Source organism: Ochotona princeps, chromosome 32 (assembly GCF_030435755.1).
Source record: "Ochotona princeps isolate mOchPri1 chromosome 32, mOchPri1.hap1, whole genome shotgun sequence".
Classification (NCBI taxonomy): domain Eukaryota; kingdom Metazoa; phylum Chordata; class Mammalia; order Lagomorpha; family Ochotonidae; genus Ochotona; species Ochotona princeps.
The window spans coordinates 10964160-10989338 of record NC_080863.1 but is presented as its reverse complement, the minus strand read 5'-3'; the positions used below and the strand labels follow the sequence as shown (position 1 = coordinate 10989338).

The window sequence follows — 25179 nt, the reverse complement described above, 5'->3', positions numbered from 1 at the left end:
CAGCTAGGGCCTGAGCCAGCAGCTCTTCATGGTTAATGTCAGCGAGAGGACCATGGCCTTGGTGCTGATGGAAACATTAGCTTCCTAACAGGCTGTTCAGTGACACTGATTTGCTTTTCTGTTAACCATCCAACCGCATAACTCTGCTATCACTCTGCTTGCAAATACCACTGCTACAGAAAAATTTCAAAACCTCAATTATAATTCCTAAGTTTTAATAATAAAGACTCCAGCCCACTCACTGACTTGGAGAGTAGACGCCACAAAATATACTTAACTAAAGCAATCATCTGGTCCCAAAATAAATAGAGACAAACCGTCTAACTCTCAAACTCTGAAGTCACTCAACTTGTTCCCTTTCATTGATTTTGCACACACCAATAGCAAGTCCCTTCTAGACATTATGCATGTGTTGTCTGACAGAATTCAAAACTAGAAATCGTTCTGAATTGGTAATAAATGAACAGAAATACTGTTGGCTTTTTTACTTAAGAGAAACCAATTCATTATCAGGAAAATATCCAAAAGCCAAAATATTCTATGTGTTCGATCAATATCAACTTAGAAGATTTTGTCCTTAGAAAGCTCGTTAAAATTATCTTCTACTAAGAGAAGTTCAATAATACAACAGTCTATAATCTCAGTCAGTAACTTTGGAAAATCACTACTCTTAGTGCCAAACATGATATTTCTAACACAAATAATCCATTTAAAAATGAGTTGCAAAACAGACTAAGATGAAATAAAGAATACCCAGTGAAGTATTTCTTTTTAGGTGATGAATGGGAAAGCCATTTCTAAAAGCGATGGCTCTCATTAAAAATGAACCTATATTCTATACAAAAATAACCTACTTTTCAAAAATCCAGTGAATTTCCAACCTAGCGAAGTATGACTAACAGCTTCTCACAACCACATCCCTTCATAACTCTAGAACATAATCTGAAAACTCTCGCGGAGCTCAAACTGCAGTAAGAATCATCAAAGTCCCCGAATTGTTGTCACTGGGACAAAATTTCATTTTCCAGTGTTTTCTTAGCTTTCTCTTAATGATAAAATGTATGAGTCATCATCTCCTTTTAAGATATTTTACTTATTTATTTTGTATTAGAAAGTCAGATATACAGAGAGGAGGAGAGACAGAGGAAGATTGTTCCATCTACTGGTTCACTCCCCAAGTGGCCTCAACAGTTGGAGCTGAGCTGACCCAAAGCCAGGAGCCAGGAGACTCTTCCAGGTCTCCCACATGGGTCCAGGGTCTCAAGGCATTGGGTTTTCCCAGACCACAAGCAGGGAGAAGCATGGGAAGTAGGGCAACTGGGATTAGAACCGGTTCCCATATGAGATCCTGGCACATGCAAGGCGAGGACTTATAATTGTAGCTAAGTCTCTCTTCAATGATCCAGAGTATTCAAGTGCCTGTAAATTTGTTTCAGAAAAATGAATCTCACTTTTCATTTTCCCTGGAGACTGAAGATATAATGGATGGGATGGAATCAAAATTAACCACCGATTCTATCCTCAAGTTGGTTTCTCTTATTCACAGACATTTTAAAAAACCAACCACAGGCATGATCTCTATGTGTATCTATGATTCAGTCTCCTCCAGCAGTTAATGTTAAATCATATAAGATATATTCATTAATAATGATATTTGAAGTAAGAATTCATTTCTTCAGTGCAAGATACAATTGTTAATAAATTCATTCAATAAACATTTACTCAGCATCTGGCCTCGACCAAGTCCCACCCCTCCAAAGAGGGGGAAAAACAACATTTATTTGGCAACTCTTTTTGTATATAATGTAAGGACAGAAGCTTATCTTGTTTCACATACATAGGTGTGTGCTCTTTTTTAACTGACACATAAAGAAATTACACATATTTATGGAACACCATCATCAGAAAGCAATGAGAGACAGGAAAAACACCATCAGGATTAAGAATGAAGATCAGACAAGCGGATTTCCAAATCCAGCCCTGCTTTTTACAAGCCTGACATCTGTGGGCAAACTGTGCACCTGGCCTGCTTCGCAACATGAGCCTAATCCTGGCTACTTCGGTTCTAGAAGACGGAAAGCAACCAGGTCAATGAAAAAGACATGATAAGCAGCAATGAAAGGAGATATGAACACAGAAATACCGTCCTCATTCAAAAGGAACAGCCAGAAATCACACATGCTTGCTTCCCGCCTTTTAACCACAGAACTAGGTAAGCAGGTAACAGCCTTGAACTTGAAATCCTATACAAATTCAACTCTCAATGCTTGGGTTTTACCCACACCCGAAATAATGTTTGCTTTTGTCTTCCTGATGCCACTTCACTCAACTCCTGGAGGGCAGGGTCCACGTATGTCAATGCCTGTCTCGATCTACATGCCCATGACTCAGACAGCACCTGATTTAATACTTATAAAATATTAAACATCTAATTATATTTATGTATAAAACCTTAAATATAGCTGATTTAATATTTATAAAATAATTATCTGGGCTCGGGCAGTTTCAAGTTCGGTCCAGGACATTGAGCAGTGGGAGGAAATGCTGCTGTCACTGAGGGATTTGTTCCCGTGAAGGTGGGACCTCCCCGCGAAGTAGGGTTTTGTAATTGGAGAAAGGGGCGGGGAGAACTGAGACACCCTGTGGCATCTGGGAGTAGGCAGGCCAAACATTCATGAGAATTCAACTACTCTGGGGTGTAACTCTTTTGGCTCTTTGGCTACTCCAAAGGTGGGGAATGTGATTTAGAGATAATCATAAATTCACAAAATGGAACATATTTAAATGATACTGCAAGATATTAAAATTAGTAATAGGCATTTGTAAACAGTTTTATTAGGGATCCAAATACGATTCAATTTTGAGAAAAACGGACTTAAACTTTCATGAATACATGTGGGCAAAGTCAGAAAATAGGTAAGAGCAGAAGGGTATTTCTAGAAAGAATGACACAAAGAAGTCAAGATGGGCAACTAGAGCCAGACCTGTGGTGTAGCTTATCAAACCAATACCTGTGATGCTGGTATCTTACATGCTGGCTGCTCACAATCCAGCTCCCTGTTAATGGCCTGGGAAATCAGTGGATGATCACTTAAGAACCTTTTACCCACATGGAAGAGAGTTCCTGACTCCTGGCTCTGCTCTGGCCTGGTCTTGGTCATTGAGGCCATCTGGGAAGGAAAGCAGTAGACAGAAAAACATGTCCTCTCTGCCTCTCCTCTCTCTCTGTAACTCTTTCAAAATCAATCAATCAATCAATCAATCTCTCTCTCTCTCTCTCTCTCATGGAAAGCCATTGTTGGAGAGCAGCAAAGGGCAGTTGTAAGAAATGCAGGCAGGACGGGCGGAAGGCTTGTACATAAGCACAGGATGGCATACAATCCACAAAGCAGCACTTTGCAAATAATCAAACCTACCAAAGGCTTCCGAGCAGTCCTGAAGGCTGTCAGTGTGGAGGATTAGTGCAGATCAAAGGGTGGCAAGTACACAGGTAGGAAGAACAGCTAGGAGGACATTACAACACAGCACTCCCGCAGAAGCTGATGGGCAGGGCAACGCAAAGGAAACACACACTAGGCTTGGGAAACAACCGGATGCCAAAGCCTGGGAATGGAGACCACAGACCTGACACGGATTAGCCTACAACATCAACATTTCTCTTAAGAAAATATTTGTCACGCAAAATATTTAGAATGCAAGAGAATTCCAACCTGTGCATTCAGGGTCTGGCCCAGGATTTCAAACATTGTGCTAGCAGGGCATCCTTCTGTCTCGGCGATAATCAGCCCTCAGATCTGACATTTTATCCCTTTCCCACACGAGATGCATTTATACTTACAGATTCAACCTTGGGAGGCTCCTTTCCCCTCGTATGAAAATGTCATAGCATCCATTGCTGTGCAAACTGCATACTAAATATTGCCACTGGAATTCAGCCTATGCTTACTCCCAGTTCATTACTACATTTAAACAGTTTTAGCACATTGTTTCACTTTAAATACTTGCCTTCATTTATTCACTGCTGTTTTTGTGATTGCTTGCAATATTGCAGCAAATATTTTTCTTACTAAGTACAAGCACAATACTCTGTCTTAATACGAAGCATTTCTGAAGTATTGACAAAACTTTGTCCAAAGCGGTTCTAACAATCAATGCTATCACACAAAGCATACTTAAGCTGTCCAACTCAATATTTAGGCCCATATGATTCTGCTGGGTGTGAAAAGGGGACCTTTTAACCTGCACTCCCATGATAATGCTTTCTGTCTCACTTTGCTTATGGGGACAACGTTGGCAGGGAACAAACAGATCAATGCTGTCTGTTAGAATTTGTATTTTTTTACTTCTCATTTAAAAATTTCTTTACTGCTAAAGAAAGAATTTTTTATCTTGTACATCCTGAAGGCATATTAAGTGTATTTAAAAAATCCATCTTGAAAGCCAGTCCAGGGGGATCAGGAATGAGACAAGGAGTTTAGTTGCCATGAGAGGGTTGGTGTGCGAGCATTCCTTCATGGAGCGTTTGGCTGGAACCCTGCCTGCTCAGCTTCAGAGTCAGCTTCCTGCCATGACGCACTCCCGGGGAGGCAGCTGCTCCCGGATCAAATACTTGGATCCTTGTCACATACATTGGGAGGTGCAGAGTTCTCGGGTCCTGGCTCTATGTGGGTCCAACCCTGGCAGTTACACCTGGGAAGTGAACCAGTCAACGGAAGACCTCTTTCTCGCTCTCTGTCCCACTGCCTTACCAATAAAAGGAAAAGAAATAAAACCCACACAACATCTAACTGGGTGGGGATAACAATCTGAACAATTCCAATGGAATTCTAATTCCAATTCATCGAAATGGAAGCACAGTAAGTTATCTAACACCAAAAAAAAAAAAAAAATCACAAAATTTAATGTGCGTCACGTAAGGAAACGTACAGAAAGATCCCCAAATTCCAGTCCAAGTATTGGAAGCTCAAATGAACCACACTGAGTTCTTAAGAATAGAGTCCTTCTCCTTTGAAAACCCCAAACTGCAGAGGAAAGCAATCCACAGTCATTTTTACCCATCAACACGTAATTACAGCAACATCTAGTGCTAGTGAGTGCAAGGTGAAAAACCGAGTCTCCTGCTGGCAAAAAGTGGAACACTTCAGGGCAGCGACTTCCCATACAGCTTCCAAGTCTTGGAAGAGTTCAAAACACTTTTTTTTTCCTTATATGATTGGAGTTTATAAAATTGCTGAGCATCATGTAACACTCATGCATCCTTATGGGGCACCGTGCAGTATTTTAACACAAATACACAGTGTCAAGCAAAGCCGGCAACTAACACTCACATCTCCTTAAGCATCTTGGCATTCGGAGACTGCCAGCTGCTCTCGTGCAGCTTTTAATCAAGTAGATAACTCATTAGTGTGAACTACAGCAGCTTCACAAATCTATGCAGTTTATGGAATGTATCTGACTGTGCTTTGTTACCTACGATCCAACCCTCGTCCCTCGATATCCCTTCTGTCAACCCTTCCCAGCTTTTACAATCACTACCCTATGGTCAGACTGAAAACGTGTATTTTTGTAACTTTCACATAGGAGAGAGAATATGCAGTATTCGTCTTTTCTGTGCCCGTTTTTCACCTAACATAATGACCTCCAGTTCCACACATTTTGCTATAAATGACAGGATTATATTCTTTTTAAAGGCTAAATGGGACACCAATGTGTCATTTATGGTTATATACATACACATACATACATATATGTTTTTTCTTTATCCATTCATCTACCAACGGACACCAAGACTAACTATATATCTTGGCCATCATGAAAAGTGTTTTAATGAACTAACATAACTAATAATGTACCCTGTGAAGTTCAAGGATCTCTTTCATATGTTGATTTCATTTGCATGTGATACAGGCCCACAGTGGTACAGCTGGGTCACAGTGTAACTATTTTTAACTTTATGATGACTGTACTAATTTGTATTCCCACCACAGTGTACAGGGCTCCCTCTTCTCCACATTTTTGCTGTTATCTCTTCCTTCATTTTTTAATAATAAGAAAACCTGGAGTAAGGTGCTATCTCACAGTGGTTTCTGTTTGCATTCCCTGATGGCAAGTTGTACGGATTGTTCATTCCCATATTTATTGAATACCATTTGCATTTATTCATCAGGAAAATATCTATTCAGATCTTTTGTCCACTTATTTCTCTTCTTCTTTTTAAGATTTATCTTAAAGACAGTCACAAGGAATGAGGACAGAGGGCAGAGGGAGACAGATCTTCCTTTAACTGGTTCGCTCCACAAATGGGCACAGCCACCAAGGTCAGGCCAACCTGAAGCCAGGAACCAAGAGAGTGGCTCTCCCAAGTGGGTGGAGGGACCCAACCAGCTGAGCCATTTCTACTGCTCCCCCGGGTCATCAGCAGGGAGTTGGATGGGAAGTGGAGTTGCCAGGACCTAGATCATCAACCATATAGGATATTGGCTTGGCAGGTGGAAGCCACGGTGCCAGTCACCGCCTGCTTCTTACCTGGACTATGTATTCTGATGATCAGTGTTTTAGGTTCTTTGTATCTTTCAGTTATTAATCCTTTATCTGATTGATCACTTGAGTGGAAGACTCAGAAGAAACACCTGGTTCCTGGCTTCATATTGCTTCAGCTCCAGTCATTGAGGCCATTTAGTGAGTGAACCAACAGATGGAAGATATTCTATCTCTGTAAAATCTGCCTTTCAAGAAAATTTTTTTTCATTTATTTAGCAATGGGTTCATTATTGCTGTGTAAAAATTTTACTTGTTTTTTTTGTTTTTGATGATTTTGTGTTCTATGCGATTACTGAAACCATTTATCACTTCGCTAGTCTCTCGGTAGAGTGTTTAGGCTGTTCCTTGGAACTTCTACTGACAGCTCCTGGCACCGCAAATGCCTCCACTCCGAGAACTTCCGACTGTGGCACAGGTATTATGCAAATTCCGGAAAAGGTCGGTAACAACAGCACAGGATAAACAAGGTTTAACAGAAAGATTAGAGAAGAACTTCTGGAAATGAAAATGTCAAGCATTAGAATTAGAAAGTCAATGCATTAAAAGGCAGCTTGGGGTTATTACCGAATGGAGAAAAGGAATTTAGAGGTACCGAAGCAGCGAAAAACGAAGTGATAAACCTAGTTACATAGACGTTAGAGTAAGAGGTCCAATCTAAATAAAAGGGAATCAGGGAGAGGCGATTTGGTATGGTAGTAAAGGTGTCGCGTGGGCTTGCAGTGCTTGTATTTGAGCCCCACTCCGAGCTTTAGATTCTGGCTTCCACTAACATACACTCTGGTGCTGGCTCCAGTACATTGGTCTCTGGCTGTCAAGAGACCTGGACTGTGCTCGGAGCTCCTGGCTTCTGCCTGGCTCATTCTCCTCTGTGTTGCGTAGGAAGGCTATGGAAACAACAGCTGAGAAATCTCTTTTCTGTCTATCGTCTTTCTCTTGGTGTCTTTTTTCTTTCTCTCTGTGTCTTTCAGTCTTTCCAATCAATTATTTGTTTTCAAAAAAACCATTTTTTCTAAATAAAATAGATATGCCAGCATGATTGCAGAACAGAATAATCCTGTGCCTAACAGCACTGACAGCCCGTATGAGGGTCAGCCAGTTGGTGTCCTAGCTGCTCCACTTCTGATGCAGCTCCCTGCTTGTGGCCTGTGTAAGCAGTAAAGGATAGCTCAGGTCCTTGGGACCCTGCACCTGCTCACGAGACCCAGAAGAAAATCCTGGCTCCTGGTTTCATCTCAAGATGACTGTAAAGTGAAAAGTAAAATGTGAAATACAACCTAGTATTCCACCCAGTTTAAACTACGCATGAGGCCCATGGACAGTTTTGTTTGGACTTAGCATGATGAGATGACCTTTACAGATCAGAACACAGGAGTCTTTCAGACAACACAAATCTGCCAGGGAGAGTGAGGCAGGGATGGGAAACAATGCTGGGGGATGGAACAGGTGCAACACTGAGCTCTCAGCTCCAGGGATTTTGCTGACCAGCACAGCTGTAACACAGCTTTCACAGGTAAGTTCACTTTCTTCTAACGCCTACTATATCGTATTAATCTTAAATGCAGCATTATTTACAAGTTGCATTGCCCACTCCAATATTATCAAGAAATTGGTGAGCCTTAAAGAAATGTTACTGGGGTCAGTACCATGGAGCAGGGTATTAAGCTGCCATGTGCAATGCTAACATCTTTCATATAGGTGCTGGTTCAAGTCCTGGCTGTTCCACTTCCAACCCGGCTTCCTGCAAATGCACTCTGAGAAGCAGCAGAAGACGGTCCAAGTGTTTCAGTCCCTTCCACCCATGCAGGAGACCTTAATGGGGTTTCAGGCTCCTGGTCTCATCCAAGCCCAGTGTTGGCCGCTGTGGCCAGTTGGAAAGTGAACCAGCAGACAAAAGAAATCTCTAGCTAGCTATCTAAAATTTCAAATAAATAAACTTTAAAAAAAAAAAAAGAGCTATCAAATAAGGACATGTGTCCAAAGGAAACCAAAATAGGTAATATGGATTACATTACCAACTTAATAGAAACAATCCTGGACTTGTCCTTAGATAAACAAAACACACAAGAGCACCAAACAATCCAACCCTGTTTTAAGCAGCTTCTTTCACAAGGTATAAAAAGGTACACACACACACACACACACACACACACACACACTGCCACAGGTTGGTTGCTCCCTGTCTCCACATGCAGGTCCCCACCCCCTTTTCAAGACTTCCTTCTCCTCTTCCCAGTAACCTCAGGATGATTCTGGAATTTCATTTGGAACCTCACTGAGGCAGCAGTATAGAACATTTCACAGAGATTTTAAATCCCGGGGGAAGTCACCATGAACTCCCCTGAACAATGCCACATCCTGCTGAATCAACCCAAATAATATCTCGCAATGTACACTAACAGCTTAGCTTTACTTCTAGCAGGGATGAAAGCAAAGTTTGCCAGAACCACTGCATTTATTCTAACAGTGACAAATGGAGGTAAATTACTTCTAAATTGGAAAGTCTTCACCTTACTTAGAATTCACTCTCTAGAATTCTTAATATAGCACCGATATTCACCTGGTAGAGTCCCAGTGAGCACAATGTTAACAAAAATCCAATTCCACAAGGTGGGATGAAAAGCTATTAGCTAAAGCCAACTCTATACTTCTACAGCCGACTACAGACACATCCTTAGCTAAGAAGAGCCAACAAGGAAGTTATCATTCCTGACCATAAACAGATCAAAATACAAGGACATACTAACTCCAGAGTCCCTAAAGAATTTATCCTAACAGTTTATATTTATTGAGAGCTTTCATACCATGTACTTCTTGAAAAGGTTTACTTTGTTTGAAAGGCAAAGTGACAGAGAGAGAGAGAAAGAGAGAGAGATCAATCTTCCATCTGTCGGCTCAGAGAAATAGAGAGAGAGATCCTCCATCTGCTGACTCACGCCCCACATATCCCCGCTGGAACAAGCTGAAGCCAGGAGCTAGGAACTCCATCCTGGTACCCTACTGGGGTAACAGGAGAACCAAGCATTTGAGCCTCCCAGGTGCACTCCACCACCAGGAAGTTGGATCGGAAGTGGAGCAGCCTGGACTCAAATCAGGTACTGAGATCTGGGATGAGGGTATCCCTAGCAACAATTTCAATTCCTGTACCTCATCATCGGCCCCTCCGTGTCCTACCTGCATGAGCTCTCTTTGTCCCTAGCACTTCAATGGGAACGCATTTATTACGTGGCATTTCCCAGAAAGAAAATGTGAGCTTCACAAACTTGACCAAGGTCTTAAGGCAAACACGACACCATCAGAATTTCACACTGCATTTTCCTCTTCAGAGTCTCCCTAGGAACTAAAGAAACCTTGGATGGGTAAAAATTTCTGGCACATGCAGAATGGAAGAAAAACAAAGTTCACGGATGACAAACTCTGTTTTTAACGTGTAAGTTTCAACACAACACGAAACCCAGAGTCCGTCAGAACCGAACAGTAAGTGCAGAAATACATAAAGCAAGCTGATAGGCTGATAAGCAGAGTGATTTCTGAAGGTATGTTCCCTCCCACTCCACCTTGCCCTACACAACCAACCAGGCGACGACAGTGTGGCCTCCCATCCTCAAGGTTGGCAGCCTACTAGCTGTCACCATTCTGTTGCCTCCCTGCTTGCCTGAGGAATGACTTTCACAGACGCATTTCATTTTCCTAAGTAGGCTGTGAATTATCTTTTTTTTTTTTTTTTTTTTTTTTTTTAAAGATTTATTTTATTTTTATTACAAAGTCAGATATACTGAGAGGAGGAGAGATAGAGAGGAAGTGGAGCTGACGGGATTAGAACCAGCGGCCATATGGGATCAAGGCGAGGACCTTAGCCACTAGGCCACGCTGCCGAGCCCGGCTGTGAATTATCTTAAGGATTTGGTAAGCCTAAGGCGTAACCTGACACCCAAAAGCATAGCACCCTTGATGAATGTCAGCCATGATCATTCTTACCACATAGGATACACGCTGGCTCTCAAAGTCAAGGGTACCCACACACAACCACACATGGCTGTGAACATACCAGTTCACAGCCATGAGAACTCATTGAATGCCCTGCTGTGAGGCCTATGAAGAAAGCAGTCAAGGAATGGAATGTAACTCTATTATTGAATACACATCATTCAGAATACACAGACACAAACACTGTATTCTACTCTATCATGGTGCCTCTTTGGTCATCGTGTAATAAGATTTGCTACCCAAGATTAACACTTAGAATTCTGTCCATAATAATGTCACAGGCTCGGGCCACTGTAACCTGCAAAATATTAAAATAATAGAAGGCTCTACATACCCAAGACCCAACAAAAACGCATCAATTTTTTTTCCTTTAAAGGGCTATTTCTCAAAATTAATGTTCTGCAAGGTATCCATCAAGTTAACATTATGGAAAGGTAATTTGTTCCACCTGCTCAGGTAATGAACAAGTCCAACCGGATTCACAGTCAACTGGCTGCACCCCCATCCCCCCTTCAAGAGAGGCAACCAATGGAAACAAACGCACAAAATGGTTTAAACAGGCCATACCCAGAAAGGCAGGGGAGCAAGGACTAAGGTACAGTAGGTGCCCAAGAAAAAAGTCAGCAAAGATGACACAAAAAGAAGAATGACTTGTTTCTATCACCAAGATTCCAGAGGCCAACACGAAGTGACAGAAACACAGCTTGCATGTGGCCGTGAGAGTCACAGGAACTCTCAAGCATTCTCAAAAGTTATATCCACAGTATTAATGCCAACATTTCACCATCCGAAATCCCAGAATACATCTGGTACAGGATAAACACCTGGACATGTACAAAAGGTCCCAGAATCGCGCAGTGGACAGACACTGAAAGAATTCTGAGGAAAATGAGAGAAAAGCACAGTACCAACCATTACAAACACCATGCTGACGCTCGCAGGGAGGGATTAGGACAAAGTCAGGAACATGGTGGCCTGCAGGTTTTGTTTTGTTTTGAACCTCTCGCTGGTCACAGTAAAATAAAAGGGGCAAGGGAAATAAATGATGAGAATACAAAATTAAAACACAGTTCTCAGACCATAAAAGTTCTACAGATCACAAACGGCCTGAGAAAAGCATTCGGTACCAAACCTACACTACTGTGGTGCTTTCAAAAGGAAGGGAGACTGCAAGGGTGGGGTGGGGTCCAATGGTTAAAAAGTACAACAGTGAGTCACAGATCCCATGGACAAGCCTTGAAACTTATTGGACTTCTGTGTTCTGAGATGAAATGCTTATGCATGTCCTCATCTTAGCATTCTGCAAACATAACCAGTCCTTGGCTTCCAAGGCCTACAAAGACAGAAGAACTTTCTCTCATTCTCAGCTCTTCCTGTCCGTGACCTCTGGATGCATTTCTGAAACCTGAGTGAATGCCACCATGGGCTGAAACTTTTGAAAATAAGACAGACAGAGGCAGTCAGACAGTGGACAGAGTAGCAAGCCCTGTAACCAACCTGGGCGTGTACCACCTTCCATAGTAAAATAAACTTGAGGGGCAGGTGCGATGGCTCAACTGGCTAATCCTCCACTTCTAACTGCCAGCATCCCATACAGGTGCCAGTTCGCATCCCAGCTGCTCCACTTCCTACTCAGCTCCCTGCTTGTAGCTTGGGAAAACAGTGGAGGATGGCTCAAGCCCTTGGAACCTTGCACCCACATAGCAGACTTGGAAGAAGCTGCTGACTTTGGATTGGTTCCGTTCTAGCCACTGTGGTCATTTGGCGAGTAAAAACCAGCAGATGGAAGATTTTTTTTTTCTCTCTGTCTCTCCTTTCCTCTGTAAATCTGCCTTTCCAATGAAAATAAAACTTAAAAAAAAATTCACAAAACCACACCAACGGCACTCACTCTTGGCTCAGAAGATGGAGAAAGGTACCACCAGCCAAGCAGTGCAGACAACCCGCAGACGGAGGCTGGACTCTCCCCCATCACTTCCAGAAGAATCCCTTCCTCGTGGGAATACCCCTTGGGCTTCTGATCTGCAGAACTATATGGTAATAGTCTCTGTGCTTAGCGATGTCTGTCCTATTTCTGCTAAGGCTTTTAACAAGTGACAGCCCTAAATGATACAAAAGGAGAGAGAGTTGACCTCAGTCCCTAAGGCTGACCATCACCGGGGACACGAACTTCACCCATGTCATACTCCAGGTAGTCACACACTGGGTAACTACAGGCCAGAATGCATGACCTAGAAATGCAACCAACACACACAGAGGCCCTGCTACAGGAATCTGCTATACTTTGACTCTTCCAAGGTAGTGAGAAACTTGTAACAAGATAAAAATGAAGGTTGTGGTTGGATATTGAATTTTTGCTTAGGGGATGACAGCAATGTCTGTACCAGGTTTGTATGGCATCTGCTAAAGTCTTTGTGAAGGGAACTGCATTTCCCATAACTGATAAATTTAAACAGGACTCTTGTGCTTTTGCATGATTAAAAAGAGGGCCAAGACAGATTAGAAATTAGATCCAATTTATCAAATGACTGCAGAAAGCTCTTATGAATGTGAAAACAAATTACACTGAACAGTTTTTAGACAGTGTGTGTTTATTGTGCACATCCCTTCCGTCCACGACCCCCTTTCTGCTTACATTGTTAGCCTGAATAATCACTCCGAAAATGGCAGGATAAATTGTTTACATCCCAGTAAGATAATTCCACATAAATAAGGACTCATCTTCCACATGACAAATGAGAATGGTTCTCAGAAACACTTAGATAACTTGCAAATATTCTCGCGCCCTCCTCTCCCCCACACATTCTTTAGGTGCTCCCAGTAACAAGAGCAAAGTTAAAGGACTCTAGAAAGATGGGGTCAACACACTGCTGGTTGTACCAACTGTTCCAGGGTGCAGGAACGGCTTGTCCTGAGGGACAGTCTGCAAAGACAGAGGAGGGCTAGGTCTGCAACAAAGTTTCCACTCTGCAGGCAATGGGGAAGACCACAGAATGTTTCTGAACCAGCATGGGACTTCTGGACAGGACAGCTAGAAGGGAGAGAGCTAGAAGAGCCTGCTTCATTTACTGGAGGCAGAAGGACTTGACCATGCATATGAAAAGGATGCGCAGATGGCACGGGCAAATGAGTGCATTCAAACCATACTCTGATTTCTCCTACAAGGCAGAGCAGTACCAGAGGCACACAACTCCTGCTGAAACTCCAGGCCCAGCACTCAAGGAAATGGGCCCTGCAACATCTAAGATCCTGAGCCAACTCAAGGGAACAGCGACAGGAATGCAACATCAAAAGTCCCGCAAGGCCTTCATTTCTCAATCTAGGAAGACAAAGGGCATGTTCAAAGGGAGCGGGAAGATGAATGATGTACCCCGAATAGCCAGTGGTGATAGCAATGGAAAAACAGACAACACAACAGACCCAATCCCTCGTCCCCTTTTCACCCACACGCGTAATATTTAACCCACACTGAAGCATGAGTTTTAGGTGTGGAGTTCTGGTTGCTCCCCTGTTTTGGGGGGTTTGTTTGCTTGAATAGCAGAGGGTAGCATGAAGGAAGACCCAGTGTGCTGGGACAAGAGCTTTGGGGTGAAATATTTCAGACACCACTAGCTCATGAAACTTAGAATTTTGCATAATCTGACTTCTTGTACCTTTGAAATGCAACAAAATATTTAGTAAGCACCAATGGAACACCACCCTCTTGCTTAAAAACAAGAGCGCTAAACTATAATATTCTCAAAGATGCAGCAATTAAAGAAAAGGTATTCTCTCCCCACCTAGGCAGCAAAATCGCCCACATAAAATTAAAACTTTTGCTACTATTCGTTCTGTTAAAGTAATTAGTTTAAGATTATTATTCTAATACTAAAACCTGGGAATTACACCCAAAAGAGTTAAACAACCCAAAATTTAGCTGATTTCCTTCAGATGGGTGATCACAGTGGGTATTCTTGCTTTGAGATCCAATTCACTGCTCTCACTTAGCACAGAAAAAAAAAACTTATTTCTGACTAAAATCCGACAGATTCGACAAATCTAATTTTTGGTACCAAATCTTTACCAGGTGACAAGACTCACACCTTAATTGTTCAGCTCAGGGGTTCCTTAAGAAAAAATAAACAGAATAAGCTATTCATTGTATTGTCTGAAAGCTACTTAGAACATAAAAAAAAATCAATCGAGGAGAAAAACAGAAGAGCGGAAGAAAGCGCCTGATGTAAATGTAAGTGTATGGCTTATAGTTACCTAGAAACAATCCAACACATCTAGTGGATTCAGCTGTCACGTTTCAGACAGATGATTCCACGTGCTTTAAACAGCTCCCCCACCCCTAAGAAAAAAAGAATCAATGACAACAATTTGCAACTGAACTCAAGTGTGTGTGTGTGTGTGTGTGTGTGTGTGTGAGTGAGTGAGTGAGTGATGGGATCTCAACGGTGGGAGAAGCCAGGCATAACACTGAGCTAGGACTGTGTCCATGGCAGCTGGGGTGCTGACACCCTGGGCGAGGGACTGTGTCCATGGGAGCTGGGGTGCTGACACCCTGGGCGAGGGACTGTGTCCATGGGAGCTGGGGTGCTGACACCCTGGGCGAGGGGGCAGGGTGGGGGCAAGAGAGATGAAGGAGAGCCTGCGCCACCAAGATCCGAACCGAATCAGATTTCACAGAAAAAAAGGCATGTGAGGAAAAATCAAAAAGTCAAAGCTCAACAGGGCACCTGAGGTCTCTAAAAGGCATTCCTTGAAGATGAAATTGAAAAAAACAAATCAGCTGGAACCATTCTCATTCGTTCTGATAGGAAGAAATAAGAATTATGGAAATTGGGGCTATACAGGTTCAACTTCTGGCTCCATTCAACTCGATCCGATTGTTGGCCTAGAACCCTGGTCTCTCCGTGAGGTTAAATTTTGTCCCCAGGGAGATGTCCGGCAGCGTCTGGAGAAACTGGTGTGGTTAGTGGGGGGTTGAACATGATCGGGAACATGCCAAAGACGGCTGCTAAGCACTCTACAGCATGCAACAGAGCCAACCTGCCCTACAAGCTCTGGGCGCCAGGCACTCATCCCTGCGAGAGTAAGCCAACACGTCCACACACACTTTCACCCAACCCTGCCTGCTCTCACACCGGCATCTCACGAGAGCATTAAACACTACCATCGGAGGGACTCCTTTTTCCGTGGCATCAAACATGGTGGATCCCCGGCTCCAGGCAGCAGTCACAGGGCTGACACAGACAAGCAAGCACAACACAGCAGGAGGGCGGTTATCGCAAACTTTTACATCCTTTTATCTCATCTTGTCTCAGACACCAGGCTCCCTTCACCTGTGGAGCATCTGCCTGGCTAGGTATTCAGCTGTGCCGCTGCCACCCTCGTAATACTTTAAAAAAAAAATGCATTGACTCCATCCATATTTCTCATTAGTGAAAAACTTCGGTGACAGCATTAGCCAAGAAGACAGCTTTCTGCTGGAGGTGGGGAGGTGCATAAAGTCTCCCAAGTGTTTAAAATGCAAAGTTATTTTATAGTTTGCTTGCAAAATGACTCAGATCGATATTACTTTTAGCCGTGCCAAGTTTGCTTCTTTGGAGCCTACCAACAATGGAGAGAATGGGGGAGGGGGAAAAACAACAAAAAGAAAACACCATTTCCCCTGCAATCGTTAAGCTCAGGCACACATTAAACCCTGCCATCTCTCTGTAAGTGTGACATAACCAAAACCAAGCCGGAGGCCGGACTCGCCAGAGAAACCTTTCCACCAACTAAATGGCTAGAGATAGGGAAGGAAAGCCAGCAAACAAAAGATAATAGCCCTAACTATTAGATGCAAAAAACGGGGGGGGGGGGGGGGAGAAATCACGCACTGTCCACACTCCCTTCGTGCGAAACCCTGCCGGAGTCTTTGAATTTGCTTCTCCTGTCCACAATTGTGGGAGAAGACCTGGGCGCAGCACAGAGCCGGGAGAACCCAGCACTCCAAGCGCAGGCACCCACACCCGGCCTGCGCCCGGCGGGTCGTGCTCCTTCCTGGGAAAGAGAGGAGGCAGAGCGGAGGGAAAGTCCCCGTTCACTCGCGACATCCGCTTCTCCCACTATGAAGGCACAGGACATCCAACTTTGGGGGTTTCCAGCCCCCCCCCCCGACCACGGGTCTCGAACCCCAGGCTCCTTATGCAGGGTACAACAAAAAGCCATCCAATGCTCTTTTCCACTCGCAGGAAGTTACACACCCCGGCCCCGCTGAGCGCCCCCAAAAGGCTCCCTGGCTGTACCAGACCCGCCCTTGGGGAGTGGGGGGCGCGCGCGGCATCGGGGGTGGGCGGGAGCGAGGGGAGCGCCGAGGGCGAGGGTGGAGGGAGGAGGAAGGCTTTTGATTCTCTGGTCACGAAGGCGCCCTCCTTTCCCCAGCCAGGCTGAGGGAAAACTTCAAAAGAAAAGGGCGGACGCGCAATCCGCCCGCCCCGCTTCAGCCGAGCCTCACCTCTCCGCCCGGCCCAAGCCACCTCCACCGAGCCCGGGCAGCTTCCTGAGCTCTCGCCGGGGCCGGGCGAGCTCGGGCGCAGCGGCCAGCGGGGCGCCCCTGGAGCCGAGGCCCCCGACGCGCGCGGCAGCAGCCCCTCCGCCTTGCTCACCGAGCAGCAGCAGCTTGACCTCGCGCGCCGCCTTCTCGCCATCCTCGCGCAGGTTGCGGTCTATCATCTTGCTCCGCTCCACCGCCGCCTTGTCCTCGGCGCTCAGCGTGCAGCCCATGGTGCAGACAGCCCACAGCTCCCGCTCGCCTCCACAGTCCCTTCCACGCCCGCCTCTCGTTTGCGCAAAGCCCTGGCTCCTGGAGGCGGGCGGGGAGGGGGTGCGGGTGGGGAAGTTGGGGGGCCGCGCGCCCCGACTTGGACCACACCACCACCTCCTCTTTAAGCGCCCCTTGCACCCGGCCAAAAGCGGGCTGCAACCACCCCCTGGTTCCACGCCCCACAGTCGCCGACTCCCCGAGCTCCTGCTGCTGCTCCTGCTGCAGCTGCTCGCTTCTCCCGGCGCTCACTGACCGCGCTGCAGCCGAGCTCCGCGTCGCGCGCCGCCGCCGCCCCGCCCCTGCCCGCCCCTGCCCGCCACCGGGCGACCACTCCCAGAGCGCGCGCCCGCGCACGTGCCCTCGGCCAGCGCCCCCTTGGCTGGGGCGCGCGCGCGCGGGCCCGGGAGCGCGGAGCTGTCCCGCGCGCTCGTCCGGCCGGCCCCCGCGCTCTGCCGGTGGAGCCGTGCTGTTTCTCGGCCTGGGCGCGCGGCAAAGGCTAGATAGCTCCAGAGCTGCTCAAGTTAGAAGCCAATCACTGCAGGTTCCGAGCGATTGAGCATGCCCAACGCTTGGCTGTCTTAGAGGGCAAGGGCTTTGCAAATGCAAACGGCTACAGGCAGATTCGCTGGGCTCCAGGTACCAAGGTTTTGGCGCCCAAAAAGGCAGGCCGCAGAAGAGGGGAGGAGTGGTGGGAGGAAGGCCGCGAAGGTAAAGACCCTCCCTCCCCTCCGTTCTCACTCTTCTTGTCACAACGCGCATTTGGGAGGATGTGTCTCCTAGCCCCAGGAAAGGTGAGTCGAACAACCAGAGAGTAAAACTGACAGGATCAATAGAACACACCCGCCCAAAGACATAGGATCCATGCCAGGATTGATCTCTCCTCTTAACCATAGTAAGCTTGCAGGCCGGGCTGTGAACCTGCATTTATGCTGTGGGGCATCTCACTGCTTTTTGCAGGCCTTATCTTCTTTGCACATAAAAGAAGTAGTTGATTTAGACGACAGGTTCATCCTTAGGGCTCTGACTGGTCCCCAGGGAAACTCATGGCCGTCCCACCCAGCATCCACAGGTGAGATCCGAGGTCAGTTGTTCTGCCCTGTATGTTACTAACAGCACGGGGCGGCACATGTTGTCTGATTAGAACCCCGGAACCTGGGGCAGGCAACGTGGCACAGGGGGTAACGCTACCAGGGACACGGGCATCCACATTGGCACCTGTTCCTGTCCTGGCAGCTCCTCTTCCAGTCCAACGCCCTGCTAATGTGCCTGGGAAATTTTGCAAAGATGGCCCAAGTGCTTGGGTCCGTGCCTCGCACGTGAGAGACCAGGATGAACCTCCTTACTCCTGGCTCCTGGCTTCAGCCTGGCCCAGTACTGGCTATTGTGGATTTGCTGGGGGAGTGAACTAGCCAAATAGATCTCTATCTATCTATCTATCCCCACTTCCTCTCTGTAACTCTAACTTCAAAAATAATTTTTTTAAAGATTCATCCATTTTTATTGGAAAGTGAAACCAAAAAAGATCTTGCATCTGCTGGTTCACTCCCCGAGTGTCCACAATGGCCAGAGCTGAGCCAATCCGAAGCCAGGAGCCAGAAACTTCTCCCAGATATCCCACTCGGCCTTCGGCTGTCCTCCGCTGCCCTCCCAGACCACAAGCAGGGCACTGGAAGGGAAGTGGAGCAGTTGGGACACAAACCGACACCCACAAGGAATCCTGGCTAATGCACGGGCATGACTTTAGCCACTAAAGAGTCCCTCCATTTTCCTGAATTGGGTAAGAGAGATTCAAAAACCAAATCTCTTCCCTCGTGGCTTAAACAAATGAGTTACCTCCAAGTGGATAATGTTAGTCACCCATATAGGAGGTGGTGAGAATCACTCACGCTGATAACTTACATCATTAGGATGTTGCAAACTCTGATTCAACAACCCAAACGAGGAAGTGGAATAGATCTTGTTAACCCATCTGTTTTAAAGAGAGTACAATTGACATTACTGTGGTTCAAGCACACTACTCCACAATATTGTTTTCCCTTCTGAACATTGTATGTTGATGCCAAGAACTTTATTGAGCTATGTATGCATCACATCCCATAAAATTTAAAGAGTGTAATTCTGTGATGTTTACTAGATTTAAGTTGTGTACCTAGGACCACAATCAACTGTAGAACTGTTTTTTTTTCTAATATATATTTTTATTGGAAGGTCAGAAAGCAGCAGGGATTACATGCAAGGCGAGGACTTTAGGAACTAGGCTACTGCATTGGGCTTGGTAGAACAATTTGTTTTAAAGATTGATTGATTGATTGATTGCAAAGTCAGATATACAGAGAGGAGGAGACAGAGAAAAAGATCTTCCATCCAATGATTCATCCCCCAAGCATGCTCAACGGCTGGAGCTGAGCCAAGCCGAATCCAGGAGCCAGGAGCCTCTTCCAGGTCTCCCAAGTGGGTTCAGGGTCCCAAGGCTTTGGGCCATCCTCAACTGCTTTCCCAGACCACAAGCAGGAAGCTGGATGGGAAGTGGAGCAGCTAGGATTAGAACCAGCACCCAAATGTTATCCTGAAGCAGTCAAGGCAAGGACTTTAGCCACTAGGCTACCGTGCTGGGCCCTATAAAACATTTTTTATTCACCCTCAACAAGCCCCATATTCCTAATCATTGTCCCCACTCCTTCCCATCCCCCAGTCCTAGAAACCACCAGCCTCTTTTCTGTCTCCTTAGATTTTTTTTCTATTCTGTCCAGCCTTTCATAAGTGGCTTCTATCACTTAGCATGAAGTTTTCAAGGCTTCATGCGTATTGCAGTGTGTATCAATTATTCCTTTCTTTATTTATTGCTGAGTAAGACTCACCGTCATAAGCTAAGAGAAACACACATGTGGTAAGACCAATCGGGACACCGCCAGCCGAGAGCACTCAGTCTACAAGCAACTTCAGTTAACCATAAAGGACAGATAAGGAAACTTGGAGCTCTTTAATGCAGGAATGAGAAAAGACAAGGCGACATGATAGCTGTTTCTAAATGCCTGAAGAGACATCATAAATCACAGAAAATAGGTATTTTCTATCTGACTCCAAGGTGGTCGATTTGGAAATATTGAAAGAACATGACAGCAAGAACCATTTTACTGTAGAGTAAAACACTATATACAATTCTCTCAAATGAAAAGAGACACGTTCAAAGACACGTTCGTTCCTGACGAAGATGCAGACATGTAGATGGGGTGGGCACACTCTGGGCACCTTTGAGAGCTGGGTAAATCTTAAAGATCTCCCCTAACGTTTATGTTCTCTATTATTCAGACACCCAGTGGGATTTCTGGCAGAACTGAGATGAACACCTAGAAACGCCTCCTAGCCTGTAACACTTTGCCTACTCATCCTGCCACCCATCAGACAGGCTGGCGTGGAAAAGGAAACCGGATGTGAGACACGTTCGGTTGATAATATGATGCATTGCTACACAAAGAGTGAGGAGCGTGGCAGAGGACACAATGTGGAAAACCTGGGCAGGGCCGGGGTGCGTGTGCGCATGTGCATATAAGAGAGACAGAAAAATCAGAAAAGCGTCGTGTGCTTGCTGGTTTGCAAATAGATGCATCACATGGACAGCTCTACATACTTTGCACTGAGGGTTTTGCTTTCCAAATGAGAAAAAAAAAAATAAGAGACTTTTGTTTGAGCAGCTGCTGGAAATGCTGAGTAAGAGAGAAGCAAAGGGCATCTGCATAGTTAGGTGTAGAAAGGTGCCACATCAAAACCACTTTCATTAGAGCTTTGTAGGATTCCAGTCAAGCAATAGTCCACCGAGTTATTTCTGAGCGGCTCCGAGAAAAGCGATGACCTGGGATGAAACTGAGGAACCAGAAGTTTAGTTGACTGAAATCTGACAGTGAAAGGCTTTTGTCTTCCAAACTGGCACTATCAGAAGCACTACAATGAATGGACCACAAAATGCCCACCACATTTCCTGGCACTCATGCCCACAGCACTTTTTTTCTTTTGTTCAGTCACATGAAAGAGTAAGAACAAGACAGGAGAGAAAAAAATTAATTGAGGTAAAAGAGACAGTAGGAGATTTGAGTGTGGATAAGATTGGTAAGGCTTGAAATGATAATAAAAATCACGATGAAATGCCATGTTTGTATCTCGCTGGGCAACGATGACAAAACAGTACCAGCTGTAACCCCTTCCTACTGGCATTGTGTTTTTGTTTTATTTTATTTTTAAGAATTTTTATCTATTTAAAAGGCAAAGTTAGAAACAGGGGGGGAGGAAGGAAGAGAAGGAGAGAGAGATTTTAGATCTGCAGATTCAGTCCCCAGATGGCTGCTTTGGCCAAGGCTGGGCCAGGCCATTAGCAAGGCATTAGACCAGAAATGGAGCGGCCAGGGCTTTAGCCAATGTTCACGTCAGCTGCTGGGGTCGCAGGCGGTGGCATCACATGTTTAGCCACAATATTGCCCCCACGCTTATGTTTTCATGGTTGTCAAGTTTCCATACTTTCCGAGAATGAAGGCGTGTGCATGCTAGACATTCCAGAAATTTCAAAAATGTTCCTCAAATAAAGGTTCAAGCCAAGGGTGGGCCAAGTTTGAAACATGGGCTCATGGCTTGCAGAAGGAGCCTCCTGGCTGTGGGAAAGGCTGTGTGCGTGTGTATTTGTTTACTACATAGAATGAGAAAGCAGCGGTCCTGACACCTCCCCCTCCCTTGCTGCTTCCTGCTGGCTCAGCTGTTTTTCCTTCCCTGCCACCCTCTGTTTAAGCTGTGGAGCTGACATGTGTGTCTCTTGTTCAGCTCAGCGGGAACTGCGACAGAAGGACTCAGGGCTGCGAGCAGGAGCCGGGCCAGAGGGATTCAAGCAAAAGGTGAGAGCTGTTCTAATGGCTGTTAGAGGCCACATTATTGCAAGTAGCAGTGTGCAAGAGCGCATTGGTGAGACTTCTTTGGTTGCCTAATGTGCCAGGCCTATCTCTGCTAGCTTTGTTCCCCCTTTTTGTTATCCTAAGACCCAAGAAAATACATTAGATGGTTCGATAGGCCAAAGCCATAGATAAGGAATGAATTCCAGAGTGTTCATTTCCTCCTTAAAAGCAGGATCACACATTCCATATTCTGTTATCACGTCCTCTCCTTTCCTCTTTTCTCTCTTCCCTTCCTCTCCTCTCCTCTCCTTTAACCTCTTCTCCTTTCTCTCTCTCCCTTTAGCTTCTAGAGGAGGAAGGTAGAAAGAGAGAGAGAGACAGAGAGACAGAGAACATACAAACAGGGAGAACGCTCACCTGTTAATTCACTTCCCAAATAACAACCAGGGGCTGGGTGGGGAACTCAAGCCAGATCTCCCAAATCTGAGAACCAAGCACTGTGGCCTCCCAGGGTCTGCAGTGACAGGAAGCTGGAGTCAAGCTTCTCAGTGGGGCGGTGTGGGAGTCCTTCCTGGTATCACAGCCTCTAAGGTCTCATGCCTGCCTCTGCACGTCCAGTGTCTAATCTGGCTGGGTATGAAAACCCAAGCGGTGACTGCAGAAGTGTCTCTGCCGTTCGAGGCACCTGCATAGGTAGATGGGCTTGTCACAAGGGAATCTTAGCACACTGAAACACACATTTTTAATGTGCTCATGATGAGTGTTCCTTAACCTTTATGCTTCAGTCCTAAATTCACCCTCTTTCTTTTAGCAAGGTTGTCTGTGGATTATCTGGCATCACACAGCTATTAGCAGAGCCATGATTTGATGGACAAAGTGTTCCTGTCCCTTTTCTAAATAGCTTCTTAGGAGCTTCTAGAAGAGGGTTCAGACTGTCTGAAAGCTTTCCAAGTGTCTCTTGATCTAGAAAGAGAAAGTCAAGAGGATTTCCCAAGTTTTACTCTAACAGTTCTTCAAGCACAGTTGGATGATGGATTTGCGCTAACAACTGCTTTTTCAACAACAACAAAAAGGCTATTCCGAGAATACTAACAATCACAGAATAGAGCCAGAATGTTGACAAGGGCGAGAGGAAGCGGGGCATGGCGCCTTTTTAAAAGAAATTCAGCTTCTTTAGGTCTGCCGGGATCGCTTTTTCAACAGAAGGCGGCAAACTGAAGGAATCTATGGCCGACACAGGAACACATCAAAAAAGAAACTACAATGGCGGAAACGTCATAATTTCAACCTGGGTGTGTTCACTTTGACACTGGTTTGCTTGTTCTTCATCCCTACACATATGGAAAGATTTTTCTTTCATTTCGGCTACAAATGACAAGTACGCTATTTTGAAGCATGGAATTCGAGGGTTATTAATTAGTTTTCTAACACGAGTAACCATCATGACTAATGCCTGAAAATTATCCCAGAAGAGAAAAACTCCATCCCCTTGAATAGCCAGTTCCAAATCTCTACGCATTGTGACCCACTAGCAGTCACAGATCTATTTCCCGTTTTATGTTTTTTTTTTTTCTGGACTTTTCATAGAAATATAATCATAGTTTGTGACCTTTTCTGTTTTTCTTCTCATTGTTTCATGTTTCATCCTGTATTATAGCATATGTGTTGTGGCAAGTATATCTATTTCTTTTATTTCTATTACCAAGATACTAGTTTTTTGATCTGGATTTGTGTATGTGTGTGTGTGTGTGTGTGCGTGTGTGAATTTTGCTTGGATAAGTGGCAATATTGAGCTTCCTTCAGAATTCATAAACATTTGAGTTGTTTTTACATTTTCACCCCAGCAAATTGTTCTGAGAGGAACATGTCTGCACAAATATTGGGTTGGATGCTGTTTTCATTCTCCTATATTACCTCAAAACAGAACTGCTGGGCCATAAGGCAACTCTATATTTTGAGGAGCTGTCAAGCGGTTGTGCAAAGAGATTCTGCCCTTGTATTCCCACAGCCATGGTGTGAGGGCTGATGTGGTTCAAACTCGGTTTCCACTTTCGTAGCCTGAAACCATGTTGGGCTTTCTGGTGCCTCTGAGGTTTCAGAAAGTGCCAGAGAAATCAAGAATGCTGTGAGTTGCAGGGGTCTCCCTCACTATTTTTTTCTTTCTTAAAATACAAGTTGAGATTCACTTTGGTCAGTGGAGTCACCCTCAAAAGCTAAGAACTGGTGTTTGGTACAGGTAGGAATTCAACAAATGGATTTGAAATGAACTGAACAATGAGTAAATGATACTTCTGTGCTTAGGAGCATTTATTTCATTTAAAGAAATGTCTCTTTGATTGTTGCCACTCAAACATCTACCACTTACCTACTGCTGTCATAACATTTTCAGGAAGAGAGTTCAGCATATCAACACAAGCCCAGGCATACAGAGACATACAGATTTTAGTTCTAAGATGTTGCAGCAAATGGTTGTCTTCAGTTTCTACACCTGTCGGGTGGTAGTGGTATGGTACTGAGTGGATCATAGGAAAGAATTCACTTCCAGCCCAGAATTAGCCGGCTGCCTCTGGCCCCTTAGCATCGTGAACTATGCATATTCTCACTTTGTTTCTACTCTGCTGTTACCTGCTCCGTAGGCACGCACGCACACACACATACATACGCACACATTTATTTTCGCTTCATTCGGATAACATCCACCCAGCGGACACTGAACCCAGATTCTGCGGAAATGACTGAACATTATATAGATTTTTTAAAATCCTAAAAATAACTATTTTTGGGAGAGGGTTGTTGCTCCATGGGTTGGGAGGTGGGAGGTGGGGGAGAATAATGTGACTCCTGGAAGATTTTTACAAGTTCTTTACCCAGCTTTGACATATAGAATTTCTTGTCATCTTGGCCTTCTGGCCATTCCTTTCCTATGCTTTCTCCTCTCCATCCTCTTCGGAGCACAATCTTGTGCTTTTTTGACTTTCTGAAAAGGAT

The 25179-nt window shown here is 45.1% G+C and overlaps 1 protein-coding gene across 1 annotated transcript in view; it reads right to left on the bottom strand.

Annotated features, from left to right (window-relative positions):
• GNAI1 (G protein subunit alpha i1) overlaps positions 1–17381 on the bottom strand; it is a 75060-nt gene extending 57679 nt beyond the window's left edge. Inside the window, exon 1 of the mRNA XM_004591345.3 lies at positions 17160–17381. Coding sequence (XP_004591402.1) covers positions 17160–17277 — 118 coding nt within the window. The 5' untranslated portion in view covers positions 17278–17381. The remainder of the gene's footprint in view (positions 1–17159) is intronic.
• Positions 17382–25179: the final 7798 nt, after the last annotated feature.